This window comes from Phyllobates terribilis, unplaced genomic scaffold (genome assembly GCF_046119375.1).
Source record: "Phyllobates terribilis strain yellow unplaced genomic scaffold, ASM4611937v1 Scaffold_7__3_contigs__length_470593459, whole genome shotgun sequence".
Classification (NCBI taxonomy): domain Eukaryota; kingdom Metazoa; phylum Chordata; class Amphibia; order Anura; family Dendrobatidae; genus Phyllobates; species Phyllobates terribilis.
The window spans coordinates 184,642,235-184,664,053 of record NW_027362767.1 but is presented as its reverse complement, the minus strand read 5'-3'; the positions used below and the strand labels follow the sequence as shown (position 1 = coordinate 184,664,053).

Below are 21,819 nucleotides of genomic sequence, written 5' to 3'. Positions count from 1 at the left end.
TATAATAGATCACTCTGCATGTAATGACTCTATATAATAGATCCCTCTGTGTAATGACTCTATATAATAGATCACTCTGCGTGTAATGACTCTATATAATAGATCGCTCTGTGTGTAATGATTCTATATAATAGATCCCTCTGTGTGTAATGGCTCTATATAATAGATCCCTCTGTGTGTAATGACTCTATATAATAGATCCCTCTGTGTGTAATGGCTCTATATAATAGATCCCTCTGTGTGTAATGACTCTATATAATAGATCCCTCTGTGTGTAATGACTCTACAGTATATAATAGATCACTCTGTGTGTAATAGCTCTATATAATAGATCCCTCTGTGTGTAATGACTCTATATAATAGATCCCTCTGTGTGTAATGACTCTATATAATAGATCCCTCTGTGTGTAATGACTCTATATAATAGATCCCTCTGTGTGTAATGACTCTATATAATAGATCCCTCTGTGTGTAATGACTCTATATAATAGATCCCTCTGCGCGTAATGACTCCATATAATAGATTCCTCTGTGTGTAATGACTCTATATAATAGATCGCTCTGCGTGTAATGACTCTATATAATAGATCCCTCTGTGTGTAATGACTCTATATAATAGATCCCTCTGCGTGTAATGACTCTATATAATAGATCCCTCTGTGTGTAATGACTCTATATAATAGATCACTCTGCGTGTAATGACTCTATATAATAGATCCCTCTGTGTGTAATGACTCTATATAATAGATCACTCTGTGTGTAATGACTCTATATAATAGATCGCTCTGTGTGTAATGACTCTATATAATAGATCCCTCTGTGTGTAATGACTCTATATAATAGATTCCTCTGTGTGTAATGACTCTATATAATAGATCACTCTGTGTGTAATGACTCTATGTAATTGATCGCTCTGTGTGTAATGACTCTATATAATAGATCCCTCTGTGTGTAATGACTCTATATAATAGATCCCTCTGTGTGTAATGACTCTATATAATAGATCCCTCTGTGTGTAATGACTCTATATAATAGATCACTCTGTGTGTAATGACTCTATATAATAGATCACTCTGTGTGTAATGACTCTATATAATAGATCGCTCTGTGTGTAATGACTCTATATAATAGATCCCTCTGCATGTAATGACTCTATATAATAGATCACTCTGTGTGTAATGACTCTATATAATAGATCACTCTGTGTGTAATGACTCTATATAATAGATCCCTCTGTGTGTAATGACTATATAATAGATCCTTCTGTGTGTAATGACTCTATATAATAGATCCCTCTGTGTGTAATGACTCTATATAATAGATCACTCTGTGTGTAATGACTCTATATAATAGATCACTCTGTGTGTAATGACTCTATATAATAGATCGCTCTGTTTGTAATGACTCTATATAATAGATCCCTCTGTGTGTAATGACTCTATATAATAGATCCCTCTGTGTGTAATAACTATATAATAGATCCCTCTGTGTGTAATGACTCTATATAATAGATCCCTCTGTGTGTAATGATTCTATATAATAGATCCCTCTGTGTGTAATGACTCTATATAATAGATCCCTCTGTGTGTAATGATTCTATATAATAGATCCCTCTGTGTGTAACGACTCTATATAATAGATCCCTCTGTGTGTAATGACTCTATATAATAGATCACTCTGTGTGTAATGACTCTATATAATAGATCACTCTGTGTGTAATGACTCTATATAATAGATCGCTCTGTGTGTAATGACTCTATATAATAGATCCCTCTGCATGTAATGACTCTATATAATAGATCACTCTGTGTGTAATGACTCTATATAATAGATCACTCTGTGTGTAATGACTCTATATAATAGATCCCTCTGTGTGTAATGACTATATAATAGATCCTTCTGTGTGTAATGACTCTATATAATAGATCCCTCTGTGTGTAATGACTCTATATAATAGATCACTCTGTGTGTAATGACTCTATATAATAGATCACTCTGTGTGTAATGACTCTATATAATAGATCGCTCTGTTTGTAATGACTCTATATAATAGATCCCTCTGTGTGTAATGACTCTATATAATAGATCCCTCTGTGTGTAATAACTATATAATAGATCCCTCTGTGTGTAATGACTCTATATAATAGATCCCTCTGTGTGTAATGATTCTATATAATAGATCCCTCTGTGTGTAATGACTCTATATAATAGATCCCTCTGTGTGTAATGATTCTATATAATAGATCCCTCTGTGTGTAACGACTCTATATAATAGATCCCTCTGCGTGTAATGACTCTATATAATAGATCCCTCTGTGTGTAATGATTCTTTATAATAGATCCCTCTGTGTGTAATGACTCTATATAATAGATCCCTCTACGTGTAATGACTATATATTATAGATCCCTCTGTGTGTAATGACTCTATATAATAGATCCCTCTGTGTGTAATGACTCTATATAATAGATTCCTCTGTGTGTAATGACTCTATATAATAGATCCCTCTGAGTGTAATGACTCTATATAATAGATCCCTCTGCGTGTAATGACTCTATATAATAGATCCCTCTGCGTGTAATGACTATATAATAGATCACTCTGTGTGTAATGACTCTATATAATAGATCCCTCTGCGTGTAATGACTCTATATAATAGACCCTCTGTGTAATGACTCTATATAATAGATCACTCTGTGTGTAATGACTCTATATAATAGACCCCTCTGTGTGTAATGACTCTATATAATAGATCCCTCTGCGTGTAATGACTCTATATAATAGATCACTCTGTGTGTAATGACTCTATATAATAGATCCCTCTGTGTGTAATGACTCTATATAATAGATACCTCTGTGTGTAATGACTCTATATAATAGATCCCTCTGCGTGTAATGACTCTATATAATAGATCACTCTGTGTGTAATGACTATATATAATAGATCCCTCTGTGTGTAATGACTCTATATAATAGATCCCTCTGCGTGTAATGACTCTATATAATAGATCCCTCTGCGTGTAATGACTCTATATAATAGATCCCTCTGTGTGTAATGACTCTATATAATAGATCGCTGTGCGTGTAATGACTCTATATAATAGATCCCTCTGTGTGTAATGACCCTATATAATAGATCACTCTGTGTGTAATGACTCTATATAATAGATCGCTCTGCGTGTAATGACTCTATATAATAGATCCCTCTGTGTGTAATGACTCTATATAATAGATCCCTCTGCGTGTAATGACTCTATATAATAGATCCCTCTGTGTGTAATGACTCTATATAATAGATCACTCTGCGTGTAATGACTCTATATAATAGATCCCTCTGTGTGTAATGACTCTATATAATAGATCACTCTGTGTGTAATGACTCTATATAATAGATCGCTCTGTGTGTAATGACTCTATATAATAGATCCCTCTGTGTGTAATGACTCTATATAATAGATTCCTCTGTGTGTAATGACTCTATATAATAGATTACTCTGTGTGTAATGACTCTATGTAATTGATCGCTCTGTGTGTAATGACTCTATATAATAGATCCCTCTGTGTGTAATGACTCTATATAATAGATCCCTCTGTGTGTAATGACTCTATATAATAGATCCCTCTGTGTGTAATGACTCTATATAATAGATCCCTCTGTGTGTAATGACTCTATATAATAGATCACTCTGTGTGTAATGACTCTATATAATAGATCACTCTGTGTGTAATGACTCTATATAATAGATCGCTCTGTGTGTAATGACTCTATATAATAGATCCCTCTGCGTGTAATGACTCTATATAATAGATCACTCTGTGTGTAATGACTCTATATAATAGATCACTCTGTGTGTAATGACTCTATATAATAGATACCTCTGTGTGTAATGACTCTATATAATAGATCCCTCTGCGTGTAATGACTCTATATAATAGATCACTCTGTGTGTAATGACTCTATATAATAGATCCCTCTGTGTGTAATGACTCTATATAATAGATCCCTCTGCGTGTAATGACTCTATATAATAGATCCCTCTGCGTGTAATGACTCTATATAATAGATCCCTCTGTGTGTAATGACTCTATATAATAGATCCCTCTGTGTGTAATGACTCTATATAATAGATCGCTCTGTGTGTAATGACTCTATATAATAGATCACTCTGTGTGTAATGACTCTATATAATAGATCACTCTGTGTGTAATGACTCTATATAATAGATCGCTCTGTGTGTAATGACTCTATATAATAGATCCCTCTGTGTGTAATGACTCTATATAATAGATCCCTCTGTGTGTAATAACTATATAATAGATCCCTCTGTGTGTAATGACTCTATATAAAAGATCCCTCTGTGTGTAATGATTCTATATAATAGATCCCTCTGTGTGTAATGACTCTATATAATAGATCCCTCTGTGTGTAATGATTCTATATAATAGATCCCTCTGTGTGTAATGACTCTATATAATAGATCCCTCTGCGTGTAATGACTCTATATAATAGATCCCTCTGTGTGTAATGATTCTATATAATAGATCCCTCTGTGTGTAATGACTCTATATAATAGATACCTCTGTGTGTAATGACTCTATATAATAGATCCCTCTGCGTGTAATGACTCTATATAATAGATCGCTCTGTGTGTAATGACTCTATATAATAGATCACTCTGTGTGTAATGACTCTATATAATAGATCACTCTGTGTGTAATGACTCTATATAATAGATCGCTCTGTGTGTAATGACTCTATATAATAGATCCCTCTGTGTGTAATGACTCTATATAATAGATCCCTCTGTGTGTAATAACTATATAATAGATCCCTCTGTGTGTAATGATTCTATATAATAGATCCCTCTGTGTGTAATGACTCTATATAATAGATCCCTCTGTGTGTAATGATTCTATATAATAGATCCCTCTGTGTGTAATGACTCTATATAATAGATCCCTCTGCGTGTAATGACTCTATATAATAGATCCCTCTGCGTGTAATGACTATATAATAGATCCCTCTGTGTGTAATGACTCTATATAATAGATCCCTCTGCGTGTAATGACTCTATATAATAGACCCTCTGTGTAATGACTCTATATAATAGATCACTCTGTGTGTAATGACTCTATATAATAGACCCCTCTGTGTGTAATGACTCTATATAATAGATCCCTCTGCGTGTAATGACTCTATATAATAGATCGCTCTGTGTGTAATGACTCTATATAATAGATCACTCTGTGTGTAATGACTCTATATAATAGATCACTCTGTGTGTAATGACTCTATATAATAGATCGCTCTGTGTGTAATGACTCTATATAATAGATCCCTCTGTGTGTAATGACTCTATATAATAGATCCCTCTGTGTGTAATAACTATATAATAGATCCCTCTGTGTGTAATGATTCTATATAATAGATCCCTCTGTGTGTAATGACTCTATATAATAGATCCCTCTGTGTGTAATGATTCTATATAATAGATCCCTCTGTGTGTAATGACTCTATATAATAGATCCCTCTGCGTGTAATGACTCTATATAATAGATCCCTCTGCGTGTAATGACTATATAATAGATCCCTCTGTGTGTGATGACTCTATATAATAGATCCCTCTGCGTGTAATGACTCTATATAATAGACCCTCTGTGTAATGACTCTATATAATAGATCACTCTGTGTGTAATGACTCTATATAATAGACCCCTCTGTGTGTAATGACTCTATATAATAGATCCCTCTGCGTGTAATGACTCTATATAATAGATCACTCTGTGTGTAATGACTCTATATAATAGATCCCTCTGTGTGTAATGACTCTATATAATAGATCCCTCTGTGTGTAATGACTCTATATAATAGATCCCTCTGCGTGTAATGACTCTATATAATAGACCCTCTGTGTAATGACTCTATATAATAGATCACTCTGTGTGTAATGACTCTATATAATAGACCCCTCTGTGTGTAATGACTCTATATAATAGATCCCTCTGCGTGTAATGACTCTATATAATAGATCACTCTGTGTGTAATGACTCTATATAATAGATCCCTCTGTGTGTAATGACTCTATATAATAGATCCCTCTGTGTGTAATGACTCTATATAATAGATCCCTCTGCGTGTAATGACTCTATATAATAGATCACTCTGTGTGTAATGACTCTATATAATAGATCCCTCTGTGTGTAATGACTCTATATAATAGATCCCTCTGCGTGTAATGACTCTATATAATAGATCCCTCTGTGTGTAATGACTCTATATAATAGATCCCTCTGTGTGTAATGACTCTATATAATAGATCACTCTGTGTGTAATGACTCTATATAATAGATCCCTCTGTGTGTAATGACTCTATATAATAGATCCCTCTGTGTGTAATGACTCTATATAATAGATCCCTCTGCGTGTAATGACTCTATATAATAGATCCTTCTGTGTGTAATGACTCTATATAATAGATCCCTCTGCGTGTAATGACTCTATATAATAGATCCCTCTGTGTGTAATAACTCTATATAATAGATCCCTCTGTGTGTAATGACTCTATATAATAGATCACTCTGTGTGTAATGACTCTATATAACAGATCCCTCTGTGTGTAATGACTCTATATAATAGATCCCTCTGCGTGTAATGACTCTATATAATAGATCCCTCTGTGTGTAATGACTCTATATAATAGATCCCTCTGTGTGTAATGACTCTATATAATAGATCCCTCTGCGTGTAATGACTCTATATAATAGATCACTCTGCGTGTAATGACTCTATATAATAGATCCCTCTGTGTGTAATGACTCTATATAATAGATCCCTCTGTGTGTAATGACTCTATATAATAGATCCCTCTGTGTGTAATGACTCTATATAATATATGAGATTCACATTTTATATTGAAGAACTGAAATAAATTAACTTTTTGATGATATTCTAATTTAGTGAGATGCACCTGTATATAAAATATTTGCTCACCAGGATAATCGCAGTGATGGATTCGTCTTTTCTCAAGTTCAGGGTTATTCCTCCGGTTGTATTTGGGAAATGTCATAATCACTTGTGCTGGTGGTAGCATAGACAGGGAATGTGGCATTGGGTGGACGGATGGAGCCTGTATCACCTTCAGTCCAAATGTTCCTTGATAAGATGGAGGTAGTGATATAGTGTTAATCATCTCTGACTGATTCTCGGGGCTACCTGGTTGAGAATTTGGAGGAGAAGGTGGCAAAGTGACAGATGGAGATTGATAAAAATGCCCAGAAACGACAGCACCCTCTTGACCCAAGCATTGCACCTGCTTTCCGAGATGTTGTCTTGCAGAATGGGTTAATAAAGAGGTTCCATTGACAGTAGTCAGAGTATTCCCAGTAATTGCATTTTCCGCGGATGGGCTTACATTGGACTGCACCACACTTAGTGCATCATTAGCTACAGACATATGGTAAAGATGAGTCTGAAGGTTGCCAGTGTTCGACAATGGGATTTCAGAAGGTGGCTCCTGCTTTATAAATATGTTGTTGACCGCCACTGAATGTGGCATGCTGAAGACGCTGGTGAAATCCGGCAGAGTCTGGGTAAGGGAGGCCGAGCACGGCTGCCGGAAATCAGTACCTGGTTCACTCTTTATTTGTGGGAGGACAGTGAATGTTTTTGATGGCCGATATAAACCTGTTCGTAGCTGGGATGTGTCTGGCAGAATAACATTGATGTTCACACTGTATGGGGCATGGGGTGGCTTTTCTGATTCAAAGAATTCATCTACCACTGAGGCGCTCTCCCTTCTGTATTTTTTATCAGCATCTGCTGTAAGAATTTGCACAGGGCGGCCATGATCCAGAAGATACTTGTCCATTTCTGATCTGGCCTGTGGAGAGAATATATAATCTGTTCAAATTCTGCACTATAAAACAGTTTATAGCTGTTATCTAGGAGCTAAAAAGACTAAAACAACATTGCATAATTACATCTTATTTATTATTATTTATTATGTTTTGGTTGTATAGCGCCATCATATTCCACAGCGCTTTACAGACATCATCATCATTGTTCCCATTGGGGGCTCACAATCTACATTCCCTATCAGTGTTTGGTGTGTGGGAGGAAACCCACGCAAACACATGGAGAACATACAGACTACTTGCAGATGTCATTCTTGGTGGACCTGAAATTAACTTCATGAATGGTAGAACAAATGTAAGTTGTTCTTAAAAGGGTTTTCCACTTTTAAAAAAGTGGACCCCAAACGATTCCAGTAATGTAAAACGACAGAAGGCAGATAGTACTCGCCCAGCTCCAGTTCCCTATTACAGCTCTGGTCTCCCTTTTTTGGTTACAGCAGTGAAATCACGTGAATAGCTACATCACCCCTACTACCAATCACTGAGCTTAGGGACTCGCGACATGAGCTGTCAAAATGATGTAATTACTGCATCCAAAACACAGAGATCGGAGCAGTGGAGAAGAGCCGGTAATGGACATTACAGGAATAGCTTGGAGTCCCCTTTTCTAAAAGTGGAAAGCCCCTCTAACACTTGAATGACTCTGGGCATATATTGCATTTAGGTGTAAATACCTTCCCCCTCTCTCACATACACAGAATATACGGTGAGACTCAGGAGTGACCCACCATTCCATCAGCCAAGAATCGCAACGATAACACATTTACGGCAAATCCTACCTTTCCCAAAGACTTTGCAATATTAACAGAATTCTTTCCTGCCCCTCTCTCTGTATAGAAAGAGATCCTGATCCTCATAAACTTTGCAGACGTTAGAGGTTTAGTTGTGATAGAAAATAAAGTGACGTCTGTATACCAAGGTATTTAGTAGTTTGATAGTCGTTGCCTGTTGTTAAAACCTTCTAAGTTAATAGCTACGCTTTTTTACAAGCCTTACAATGAACTTTGTTCACTAGTCACCTGCTAAATGCAGATTATAGAAGTGGAATATGCCATAAACCTGTTCTACACATTTGTCTAGTTGTATATTATACAAATATATCGCACTATTTTTTTACTGGATGACAATCTCATTCTAATGATCCAGTATTAAATGACCGTGAAAGATTTGTAGAATACGATCCATTTTGTTAAAAAAAGAATCTCGCTAAAACTGGTAAGTTATTCAAAGATACTGTAAATGTGGGAAATACAGATGTAGCAAGTGTTATCGGTACCGGTGAGGACCTACCTTATTAATGGAGCTCTATGGATGTGCATAGCGCATTAGTTCTAAGGCAAAGTGTATTAATGGGTAAACTATGCGGGTAGTGTACGCAGTCACGCTACATTACCGATATAGTGCGCCACAGCTGTAAAGGTAACTCATCTGTACACAAAAGCAACGTAATCAAATACTACAGCAAACCCCCGCTTTAATACCGCTCACACTGCAATCAAAACTGCAAGAAATAGGATGAATAATTCTACAGTATCTATCTTAAACGAGAGGCAAACATCCCGAAACACGTCTGTAAATGGAGTTTCTGGTTTGGATTCTAATCCTAAATCATGGATTACTACCCCTCCAATAGGTGGCACCGGAGTTCCAGTCCTCTTCCTTCTGAAGAGGGTATTTGCATATTTAAATTCACAGAGGAGCACTGCATGGCCTATAAGTCTCCTAACGCCGACTTGGCGCTCTTCCCAAAGATAAATGTTACCCTTTAAAGAATGAGACATTTCCCCCATCCAGACATCTCTTTTTATCACAAACTGGGAATAGGACCAGGAACACTAAATAACACCTCCTGAACAAAGTTAAAAACAGAGTTAATTAGCAGGTATTTAACTTAATTGGTGTCTTTAAAGGGAACCTGTCAGCAGGTTTTTGCTCCCCCATCTGAGACCATATATCACTTACTGAACTATTTGTTGCAGTTTTCATAAAATCCCTGTTTTATTTGCTGCAGATCTAGCAGTTCTCTGAATGCTGAGCTCTGTATAACCCCGCCCACACCACTAATGAGCAGCTTCCTGTATACACTGTGCATAGGCAGAAAGCTGCCAATCAGTGCTGAGGACATGGACGGATTACATGGTAGCAGGTGTACTAGTAATAATCTCATGCTGATAAAGCAGGGAATTTATCAAAACTACAGCAGGGAATTTATCAAAAATACAGCAAGCAGCGCAATAAGTGACACAGGGTTTCTTTCTACTTTACACTGCTCTCAGATTAGGTAGCAAAAAACTTGCGACACATTCCCTTTAAGATTAGAACAAAACTGATTGTTTCAGAAGTTTTAAGAAAGTCCTGCAAACCAACAAACATTATGGGCAACCTTTTCTTCTGCTTAACCTCCTTCCATCTATGATTAGTGTTCCATTGAGCAATCACTGGAGAAGGACATCATGGTCAGAAGAAGAGAAAGAACAAGGCGAAGAGGGAAGACCAGCAACTCGATGGCTTGACACAATCAAGATAACAGTGGAGAAGACCCTGGTGGACCTATTTAAGCTGCACAAGATCGATCTTCCTACATAGCGTTCATCCCTCAAGTCACCACGACTTGAGATAGAGCCGAAGGCTTCTTAAAACATTAGTCTTCCATGAACTGGTCATTTATTTTTGTGAATATTGACAATGACATACCAAAACCTATTTGTATGAAAGCATGTAGATTATTTATTTTCGCTACATCATACAATGTATATTGACAATAGTAAGTTTTCTTGATACTAAGCAATGTGGTGAATATTCTAAAAAATTGCATCATCTCCTTTCTTCTGCACATAAATACAAACGAGGGTTCAAGAGTTGATTATGTATTATTGGGCGTCCACATGTGAAGGGGATTTATACATTACAGTTATGACAGGTACAACATGGATCCTTTTGTTGGTACCCTTTTTTACTTTCAACAAAAACGGACTTGTGTTCACGTGAAGTAACATTCATGTACAGTACATCAGGTGTGGATATATGGAGCGGTCGCAGGAGCTGAGCCTGCTGCACATAGGACCTCATTTTATATTTCCATAGATCGGGTCAGTTCATTTACATTTCCATCAACCTGACTTTTATGGATGCACCGATAGAAAATGTGCTTATTTTTAGTCATTTCTTTATTTTTGAACTGGGAAGGTGTTCAGGGGGAGAGGACGACAGAAAGTCCCCACTGTTCTCAAATCTGAAAATAAAGAAATAAAAAAGCATGATTGTTTCCATAAAAGTAAAATCTATGAAAATATAAAACACATTCTTTAATGCTGTATATCCATCATGAGCATTTGAGTTTATGCTGCATGGTGGATATACTGTAGGTCAAGCTAATTACACGGTACTGCTGCTATACCCAAGCAGATACAGCTGATATACACATTCAGGCTCTTGATGTAACTACTAGGATTGATGTGTAAGAGGGTGAGCTGTACTCAAGAAGACGTCGTGTCAAGAGAGAGTGGAATTTTATAGAAATGTTTTACATGTTTTTATATATGAATATGCATTTTAGCTTTATGGATAGTCTGTGTGTCGGTTTCCACCAGGTTTAACCTCAAAGCCGTTCCCAGGGAGTGAAAGAGGGCTGTCCAACAGGGGAACCAGTGGAAGGCTATAGGGATACAGTTAGCATCAGTTAGGGTAAGATATAGTTAAATGCTTGGGAATAGCCCATATTGGGAGGGGTTAGATTAGATAAGAAACGGGAAATACTTCCCAGGCGCGAAGCAAGGGAATACTATAAGATCGATCTCATTAATAGAAAGGGCAGAAAGAGAGGGAAGTATCACGTGTATTCTTTCAATTGAAAAATCATTTGACAAGGTACACTGGGAATTTATGTTTCAAACCTTGAAAGGAATTGGATTGCGAGAAAATACACTGCTCAAAAAAAATAAAGGGAACACTTAAACAACAGAATATAACTCCAAGTAAATGAAACTTCTGTGAAATCAAACTGTCCACTTAGGAAGCAACACTGATTGACAATCAATTTCACATGCTGTTGTGCAAATGGAATAGACAATAGATGGAAATTATTGGCAATTATCAAGACCCACTCAATAAAGGAGTGGTTCTGCAGGTGGGGACCACAGGCCACATCTCAGTACCAATGCTTTCTGGCTGATGTTTTGGTCACTTTGAATGTTGGTTGAGCTTTCACACTCGTGGTAGCATGAGACGGACTCTACAACCCACAAAAGTTGCTCAGGTAGTGCAGCTCATCCAGGATGGCACATCAATGCGAGCTGTGGTAAGAAGGTTTGCTGTGTCTGGCAGCGTAGTGTTCAGAGGCTGGAGGCACTACCAGGAGACAGGCCAGTATACTAGGAGACGTGGAGGGGGCCGTAGGAGGGCAACAACCCAGCAGCAGGACCGCTACCTCTGCCTTTGTGCAAGCAGGAAGAGGAGGAGCACTGCCAGAGCCCTGCAAAATGACCTCCAGCAGGCCACAAATGTGAATGTGTCTGCACAAACGGTGAGAAACCAACTCCATGAGGGTGGTATGAGGGCCCGACATCCATAGATGTGGGTTATATTCACAGTCCAACACCATGTAGGACGCTTGGCATTTGCCACAGAACACCAGGATTGGCAAAGTCGCCACTGGCGCCCTGTGCTCTTCACAGATGAAAGCAGGTTCACACTGAGCACATGTGACAGACGTGACAGAGTCTGGAGACGCCGTGGAGAGCGATCTGCTGCCTGCAACATCCTTCAGCATGACCGGTTTGGCAGTGGGTCAGAAATTGTGTGGGGTGGCATTTCTTTGGAGGGCCACACAGCCCTCCATGTGCTCACCAGAGGTAACCTGACTGCCATTAGGTGCCGAGATGAGATCCTCAGACCACTTGTGAGACCATATGCTGGTGCGGTTGGCCCTGGGTTCCTCCTAATGCAGGACAATGCCAGACCTCATGTGGCTGGAGTGTGTCAGCAGTTCCTGCAAGATGAAGGCATTGAAGCTATGGACTGGCCGCCCGCTCCCCAGACCTGAATCCGATTGAGCACATCTGGGACATCATGTCTCGCTCCATCCACCAACGTCACTTGCACCAAAGACTGTCCAGGAGTTGGTGGATGCTTTAGTCCAGGTCTGGGAGGAGATCCCTGAGGAGACCATCCACAACCTCATCAGGAGCATGCCCAGGCGTTGTAGGGAGGTAATACAGGCATGTGGAGGCCACACACAATACTCAGCCTCATCAGGAGCATGCCCAGGCGTTGTAGGGAGGTCATACAGGCACGTGGAGGCCACACACAATACTAAGCCTCATCAGGAGCATGCCCAGGCATTGAAGGGAGGTCATACAGGTACGTGGAGGCCACACACAATACTCAGCCTCATCAGGAGCATGCCCAGGCGTTGTAGGGAGGTCATACAGGCACGTGGAGGCCACACACAATACTCAGCCTCATCAGGAGCATGCCCAGGCGTTGTAGGGAGGTCATACAGGCACGTGGAGGCCACACACAATACTCAGCCTCATCAGGAGAATGCCCAGGCATTGTAGGGAGGTCATACAGGCACGTGGAGGCCACACACAATACTCAGCCTCATCAAGAGCATGCCCAGGCGTTGTAGGGAGGTCATACAGGCACGTGGAGGCCACATACAATACTCAGCCTCATCAGGAGCATGCCCAGGCGTTGTAGGGAGGTCATACAGGCACGTGGAGGCCACACACAATACTGAGCCTCATCAGGAGCATGCCCAGGCGTTGTAGGGAGGTCATACAGGCACGTGGAGGCCACACACAATACTGAGCCTCATCAGGAGCATGCCCAGGCGTTGTAGGGTGGTCATACAGGCACGTGGAGGCCACACACAATACTCAGCCTCATCAGGAGCATGCCCAGGCGTTGTAGGGAGGTCATACAGGCACGTGGAGGCCACACACAATACTCAGCCTCATCAGGAGCATGCCCAGGCATTGTAGGGAGGTCATACAGGCACATGGAGGCCACACACAATACTCAGCCTCATCAGGAGCATGCCCAGGCATTGTAGGGAGGTCATACAGGCACGTGGAGGCCACACACAATACTCAGCCTCATCAGTAGCATGCCCAGGCGTTGTAGGGAGGTCATACAGGCACGTGGAGGCCACACACAATACTGAGCCTCATCAGGAGCATGCCCAGGCGTTGTAGGGAGGTCATACAGGCACGTGGAGGCCACACACAATACTCAGCCTCATCAGGAGCATGCCCAGGCGTTGTAGGGAGGTCATACAGGCACGTGGAGGCCACACACAATACTCAGCCTCATCAGGAGCATGCCCAGGCGTTGTAGGGAGGTCATACAGGCACGTGGAGGCCACACACAATACTCAGCCTCATCAGGAGCATGCCCAGGCGTTGTAGGGAGGTCATACAGGCACTTGGAGGCCACACACAATACTCAGCCTCATCAGGAGCATGCCCAGGCGTTGTAGGGAGGTCAAACAGGCACGTGGAGACCACACACAATACTCAGCCTCATCAGGAGCATGCCCAGGCGTTGTAGGGAGGTCATACAGGCACGTGGAGGCCGCACACAATACTCAGCCTCATCAGGAGCATGCCCAGGCATTGTAGGGAGGTCATACAGGCACGTGGAGGCCACACACAATACTCAGCCTCATCAGGAGCATGCCCAGGCATTGTAGGGAGGTCATACAGGCACATGGAGGCCACACACAATACTCAGCCTCATCAGGAGCATGCCCAGGCATTGTAGGGAGGTCATACAGGCACGTGGAGGCCACACACAATACTCAGCCTCATCAGTAGCATGCCCAGGCGTTGTAGGGAGGTCATACAGGCACGTGGAGGCCACACACAATACTGAGCCTCATCAGGAGCATGCCCAGGCGTTGTAGGGAGGTCATACAGGCACGTGGAGGCCACACACAATACTCAGCCTCATCAGGAGCATGCCCAGGCGTTGTAGGGAGGTCATACAGGCACGTGGAGGCCACACACAATACTCAGCCTCATCAGGAGCATGCCCAGGCGTTGTAGGGAGGTCATACAGGCACGTGGAGGCCACACACAATACTCAGCCTCATCAGGAGCATGCCCAGGCGTTGTAGGGAGGTCATACAGGCACTTGGAGGCCACACACAATACTCAGCCTCATCAGGAGCATGCCCAGGCGTTGTAGGGAGGTCAAACAGGCACGTGGAGACCACACACAATACTCAGCCTCATCAGGAGCATGCCCAGGCATTGTAGGGAGGTCATACAGGCACGTGGAGGCCGCACACAATACTCAGCCTCATCAGGAGCATGCCCAGGCGTTGTAGGGAGGTCATACAGGCACGTGGAGGCCACACACAATACTCAGCCTCATCAGGAGCATGCCCAGGCGTTGTAGGGAGGTCATACAGGCACGTGGAGGCCACACACAATACTCAGCCTCATCAGGAGCATGCCCAGGCATTGTAGGGAGGTCATACAGGCACGTGGAGGCCACACACAATACTCAGCCTCATCAGGAGCATGCCCAGGCATTGTAGGGAGGTCATACAGGCACGTGGAGGCCACACACAATACTCAGCCTCATCAGTAGCATGCCCAGGCGTTGTAGGGAGGTCATACAGGCACGTGGAGGCCACACACAATACTGAGCCTCATCAGGAGCATGCCCAGGCGTTGTAGGGAGGTCATACAGGCACGTGGAGGCCACACACAATACTCAGCCTCATCAGGAGCATGCCCAGGCGTTGTAGGGAGGTCATACAGGCACGTGGAGGCCACACACAATACTCAGCCTCATCAGGAGCATGCCCAGGCGTTGTAGGGAGGTCATACAGGCACGTGGAGGCCACACACAATACTCAGCCTCATCAGGAGCATGCCCAGGCGTTGTAGGGAGGTCATACAGGCACTTGGAGGCCACACACAATACTCAGCCTCATCAGGAGCATGCCCAGGCGTTGTAGGGAGGTCAAACAGGCACGTGGAGACACACACAATACTCAGCCTCATCAGGAGCATGCCCAGGCGTTGTAGGGAGGTCATACAGGCACGTGGAGGCCGCACACAATACTCAGCCTCATCAGGAGCATGCCCAGGCGTTGTAGTGACGCGCCCCTGGGCCTGTGTCGCGCTGCGTTGCGCACGCAGGAGCTTACCCGGAGCCGGATCTGTTGAGGGTTGTAGTCTCGTGGCAGTGACCCGGTCCGTACCCAGGGAGTCAAACTGAGCGGCGATGTATCAGCGGTAGATGTTGGACGACTACGCCACCCGTTGAGTACAGCTAAGGAGCTGCTGCTGCAGGGCAGACCGCTGAGGCCGGTGGTAGGATTGTGCAGCGTGATAGTATAACCCCCAACGGGAGGGGTATGGCCTCAGGGCAGCCCACGTGGATGATGGGGGTAGCAGGAACCACTCGGAGACGGTACGGTGTAGTTCAGGGTCTTTACTGGTGACAAAGTTAGACCCTCCCGGAGTACTGGCTAGCGATTGGGGCCTGGTCAGTCCTTGAGCAGATGGGATCTCCCCTGGCCAGGTGGAGTTGTAGGCCTCCCAAACTAACTGTACTCTTCTGGCTACCTTGCTAGAGGCGGGTATAAGTAGCCCACGTCCCTCAGTGTACCGTGTGGTGCTCACCCGTATGGCCGGTGACTCGGGGCCTTCGGGTTTCTTGGCCAGAGGACCTGGAATCCCCTGCCTGACGGATTCTGCTGCTGGGTAGGAGTTAGTCCCCACAGCCTCGGACTCCGGGTCCGGTAAGAAATCTTCTCAGTCAGGGCGAGCTCTGCGGCTGCCAGCCCCTGACTCCTTGTAACACTGCTCCCACAGAGCTCCTGATGTTCTGTTCCTATATTTGCTTCTTTTCTCTGTCTCTACTTCTTCTCTACTCACTAACCCTGCCTCAGCCCTAGGTTTATATAGGGGAAGTTCTTCCCCTCCCAGGACTGGGCAGGAGGTGTGGCATGCATAGGATTCCTGACCAAGAGACCTCCCACCTGCTCTCAGACATAACATTGCTGTTACTGTGGAAACCAGATCCCTGGGGTGCCACATTCCCCCCTAGTGAAATTTAGTACTCCGGGACTAAACATATTTTAGAAAAACATAACAAGATATAACAATAACAATACAATAAAGAAACACATAAAGGTGGTCACGGCATGTCCGTAACCGGGTGCAGTCTTTGAAGAAAGCAAGGTGTCCATTTCACCAAAACAGGGAGACGTAACCAGGTAGGGGTCTGTCCTGCCCCGAGTCCTTAACAGTCTTTAGTCCGTCCTGGGTTACGCTCCAACTATGTACACAGGATTCCCGGTAAATCCACCAAAGACTCCTATAAACAACTAGAAACACATAATTATACACAAGCAACAAGAAAAACAGGTAACCACAAATAAAACAATTTATACACTTCAAATCCTCCAACGTGCGGGTAACTGGCCTCTAGTGGCCCTAGTGGACCTACGGAGCTGACTGTCTGGCCCTGAACTACAGGGTGTAGGAGCTGTTAAGGGTAAACTGGGCAGCGGTCTACGGGCCCTTTGGCTCACTAGGGATATGGCAGGCTCACTGCAAGCAGAGGGTTGATCCTCCTGGTCTGCTGGTGTGGGGTCTTCTGCCTCCTGGACCGGCTGTTCTTCCAGCTCTACCTGTTGCTCCGTAGGTGCTTGGGATGCTGGTTGGAGGAAGGTGAGTACGGGTACCACAACTGCACCATTGACTTGAGTCCAAGACCGAGGGAAGTCTCCGAGCACAGTACTAACCATATCTTCCCTTTCCTCTACGGGTCGATGGTCTTCTTGTTCCTCTTCAGGGTTCCGTAGCTGTTCAGGACACTTCTTCAGGTGATCCCGGGATACAATGGCTGTGGTCTCCCCTCCGTCTTTACTGATGGTACAGACCTTCGGGTTCTCGTGGCTTGAGGGCAGTACGGTGTACGGGTCCTTCTCCCACTGGTCGTCCAACTTGTGGAGCCGTCTTTTCCTCTTCAAGACCTGCTCTCCGGGCACCAGGGGAACAGCGGGAGCATACTGGTTGTAAGTTTTCTCTTGTCTCTCCCTAGCCTGACAGAGACTTCGCTCCACGCTCTCCTGTACTTTCCGGTACTGCTGCTGCCTCTCTGTGTCCCAGTCTGCTTCTGGTGAAGTGTCCTCGGGTGTCAGGACTCCCATTTCCAGGTCAACAGGTAACTTACCAGGTCTCGCCCTCATTAGGTAAGCCGGGGTACAGTTGGTGGAACCTACCGGGATGTGGTTGTATAGGTCCACCAGATCGGGCAGCTTCTCAGGCCACAGACTGCGTTCTTCCAGGGGCAACGTTTTCAGAAGATCCATTACCACCTGGTTCATTTTCTCACAAAGTCCATTAGTTTGCGGATGATAGGGTGTCGTCCTTATCTTCCGGCAGCCATACAGATTGCAGAATTCCTGGAAGACCTCCGCTTCAAAGGCAGGTCCCTGGTCCGTCAGCACTTGGTCCGGGTACCCGTGTGGACGGCAGAAGTGCTGCTGGAAGGCTCTAGCTGCTGTTTGAGCCGTTAAGTCCTTGACGGGGACGACAACCAAGAACCGGGAGTAATGATCCACGATGGTTAACGCGTAGACGTAGCCACTTCTGCTTGGGGTCAGTTTTACATGATCCAAGGCTACCAGTTCCAACGGCTGCCGGGTGACGATGGACTGCAGGGGAGTCTTCTGGCTGGCACGGTCCTTCCTCCTCAGGTTGCACGGGCCACAGTCTCTGCACCACCTCTCGATGGTTCCCCTCATGCCTACCCAATGGAACCGCCCGCGCAGCAGGAACTCCAGCTTCTTCCATCCGAAATGCCCAGCTCCATCGTGGTATGCCTCCATCACCATGGCTGCGTCTCGTCGTGGCACCACTACTTGCCAGATTAGTTCATGCGTCCGGGAGTTAACCATCCTGCGGCACAACTTCCCCTTGTAAAGGAACAGTCTACTCTTTTCTGCCCACAGTTGCTTGGCTTCCTCCGGAGCGTCTGGGTCAAGGCGAGCCTCTGGCTGAGTCAGCATCTCCTTCACCAGCCGGACAGCAGGGTCACTGTCTTGCGTTTCCGCCCAGTTGTAGTGAGGTAAGGGGTTAAGCGTAGCGCCTTGCTTACTCCTCACCCGATGGGAATACTGGATAGTCCCATGACGGTGAAACGCGGGGAGTTCGACTTCTTCCAGTCCCTCTGGATCTTCTCCTACGTCCGGTAGGTTTGGCATCCTGGACAGGGCGTCCGCGTTGGTATTGGAGCGTCCTGCCCGGTATTTGATGGTGAACTCGTAGTTGGACAGGCGGGCCATCCATCTCTGCTCTAGGGCACCGAGTCTTGCCGTGTCCAGGTGTGTCAACGGGTTGTTATCCGTGTACACGACGAACCGGGAAGAAGCGAGGTAGTGCTTAAAGCGTTCGGTGACTGCCCACACCACTGCCAGGAACTCTAGCTTAAATGAGCTGTAATTCTCAGGGTTTCTTTCGGTGGGTCGCAGTTTTCGGCTGGCGTAAGCGATTACTCGCTCTTTCCCCTGCTGGATCTGGGACAGCACGGCTCCTAGCCCGATGTTACTTGCGTCGGTGTAGAGGATAAAGGGCTGGCTGTAATCCGGGTACGCCAGGATTTCATCCCCCGTGAGGGCCATCTTCAGCTGGCGGAAGGACTCTTCTTACAACTTCTCCCATCTGAAGGGCGGCTTCTGGTTCTTGGCCTTCCGGGACTGGCCTATCAGGAGGTCCTGCATAGGAGCTGCCTTTTTGGTGAAACCGGGGATGAACCTGCGGTAGTAGCCTACCAACCCGAGGAAGTGCCGCACTTCCTTTACACTGGAGGGACTTGGCCATTCCTTAATTGCGGTGATCTTATCAGGGTCGGGAGCCACTCCGTCAGCGCTCACCACGTGTCCCAGGTACTGCACCTTTGGTTTCAGGAGGTGACACTTGGAGGGTTTCACCTTTAGGCCGTAGCTTGCCAGAGCTTCGAACACTTCCGGCAGGTGTTTCAGGTGGTCCTCATAAGTCTTAGAATATACGATGACATCGTCCAGGTACAACAGGACCGTCTCGAAGTTTCTGTGGCCCAGACAGCACTCCATTAATCGTTGGAAGGTTCCTGGTGCGTTGCAGAGTCCGAACGGCATGCAGGTAAACTCGCTAAGTCCCATCGGGGTGGTGAATGCGGTCTTCTCCCGGTCCGCCTCTGCTACAGGAACCTGCCAGTACCCACTAGTGAGATCCAAGGTAGAGAAGAAGTTAGCAGATCTTAAAGCAGCCAAAGACTCCTCTATCCTTGGTAAGGGGTACGCATCCTTGTGTGTGATACGGTTGATTTTCCGGTAATCTACACACATCCTCATGGTGTTGTCTTTCTTTTTGACTAAGACTAGTGGAGCTGCCCAGGGGCTACAGCTATCCCTGATCACCCCAGCCTCCTTCATGTCTCTAAGCATCCCCTTGGCGTGTTGGTAGTGTGCAGGGGGTACGGGTCGATACCTCTCTTTTATGGGAGGATGGTCTCCCGTGGGGATGTGGTGTTCTACCCCCTTGACTCGCCCGAAGTCTAACGGGTGTTTACTAAACACTCTCTCGTACTCTTGAACCACCCGATAGACTCCCTGTTTCTGGTGTGAGGGAGTGGAGTCAGTACCCAAATGTAGTTGCTGACACCAGTCCTCCATTGTTTTCTTAGAGCCGTTACCTTCCTCCGGGTGAGATGGAGGCAAGGGTTCCACAGATTGTATAGCATTTTGGTTAATGGTATATAATTTGGCTAGCGTGGCATACCGGGGCAGGTACACTTCCCTCTTCCCGATATTGATTATGCGAACGGGCACCCTCCCATGGCGTACATTAACCACCCCCCGTGCTGTCAAGATGGTGGGCCTACTGTCTGAGTAAACTGGTTCTACCATTGCCTGGTAATCTCTACCTCTCAGACCAATAGCTGCCCGGCACCAAATCATCATTTCACTTTTTGGGGGCATGGCAATAGGGAAAGGGTCACACATTCTCACGCTACCAATCTCACCGCCGGAGAGTTCCACCTGTTGCCGTCGCATCAGTGCCCGGATCTCTTTTTGGAGCACTCGCTGCTCGCCGGAGCTGGCGTTCTTGGCAACCTGCTGTAAAAGGAAAATCACCTCTGCAAGACAATTTTCAATTACATTAGTTCCTAGAGTTATCTTTGGGTGACTCTCGTGTTTGTCAATGTCTACAATGATCAGTCCCTGTGCTGCCAGTTCAACTCTACCAATTTTAATGGTCACCTCTTTAAATCCGATCTGTGGCACGGGCTGACCATTGCTGGCGATGATACTCAAGTCGTCGTCAGGGTAGCGGGTAATATCCGAGTCATTCCAGTACTGCTTGAAGAGCACGTACGGGATGGTGGTGACCTGTGACCCGGTGTCCAGTAGGGCACTCATAGGAATGCCATCCAGTACCACAGGCAAGACTGGACGTCCTCCCACATATTTGTCGCGCCAGTTCGATGGGCCTGATGATCTTTTTCCTAGGGGTTGGCCCTCTACCCTAGGTTGTGCCAGTTTAAAGGACAGTACCTTGCCATATGTCCGGGTTGATTACAGCGGCGGCAGATGGGTCGTCCGTCCTCGTTGTATCGGTCGCTGGGTCTTCCTCTGGCCGGTGGGGTCCTCCTTGGTCGACGCCACGGGATGTCCTCCGGTCCGGATGCCAGCTGGATCTTCCCTGGAGTAGAAACCTGTAAAGACTGCACAGTTCGGGTTAGCGCAGCAACGCTTTTAGCTAGCTCTTGGACCTGATGGTGCAGGTCTGGAGCCGGGTCATTGCTCAAAGCCTGCGCATCAGCTCCCACAGGCCCTGCAGACAAGGGCGCCGCCTCCTGGTGGTAAGTAGTAGTGGGGCGTCTGTGGGTCACAACGC

The 21,819-nt window shown here is 44.8% G+C and overlaps 1 protein-coding gene across 2 annotated transcripts in view; it reads right to left on the bottom strand.

Moving 5' to 3' along the window:
- LOC141154115 (Krueppel-like factor 5) overlaps positions 1 to 21,819 on the bottom strand; it is a 274,806-nt gene that overhangs the window by 151,084 nt on the left and 101,903 nt on the right. The window contains exons 1-2 of one of the 2 annotated variants that reach the window (XM_073639587.1): positions 8,692 to 8,857; positions 6,990 to 7,878 (exon numbers count right to left, since the gene is read on the bottom strand). In XM_073639587.1, coding sequence (XP_073495688.1) covers positions 6,990 to 7,878; positions 8,692 to 8,769 — 967 coding nt within the window. In that variant the 5' untranslated portion in view covers positions 8,770 to 8,857. Of the gene's footprint in view, positions 1 to 6,989; positions 7,879 to 8,691; positions 8,858 to 21,819 lie in introns of those variants that run through there. The other variant, XM_073639586.1, reaches the window with a different exon arrangement.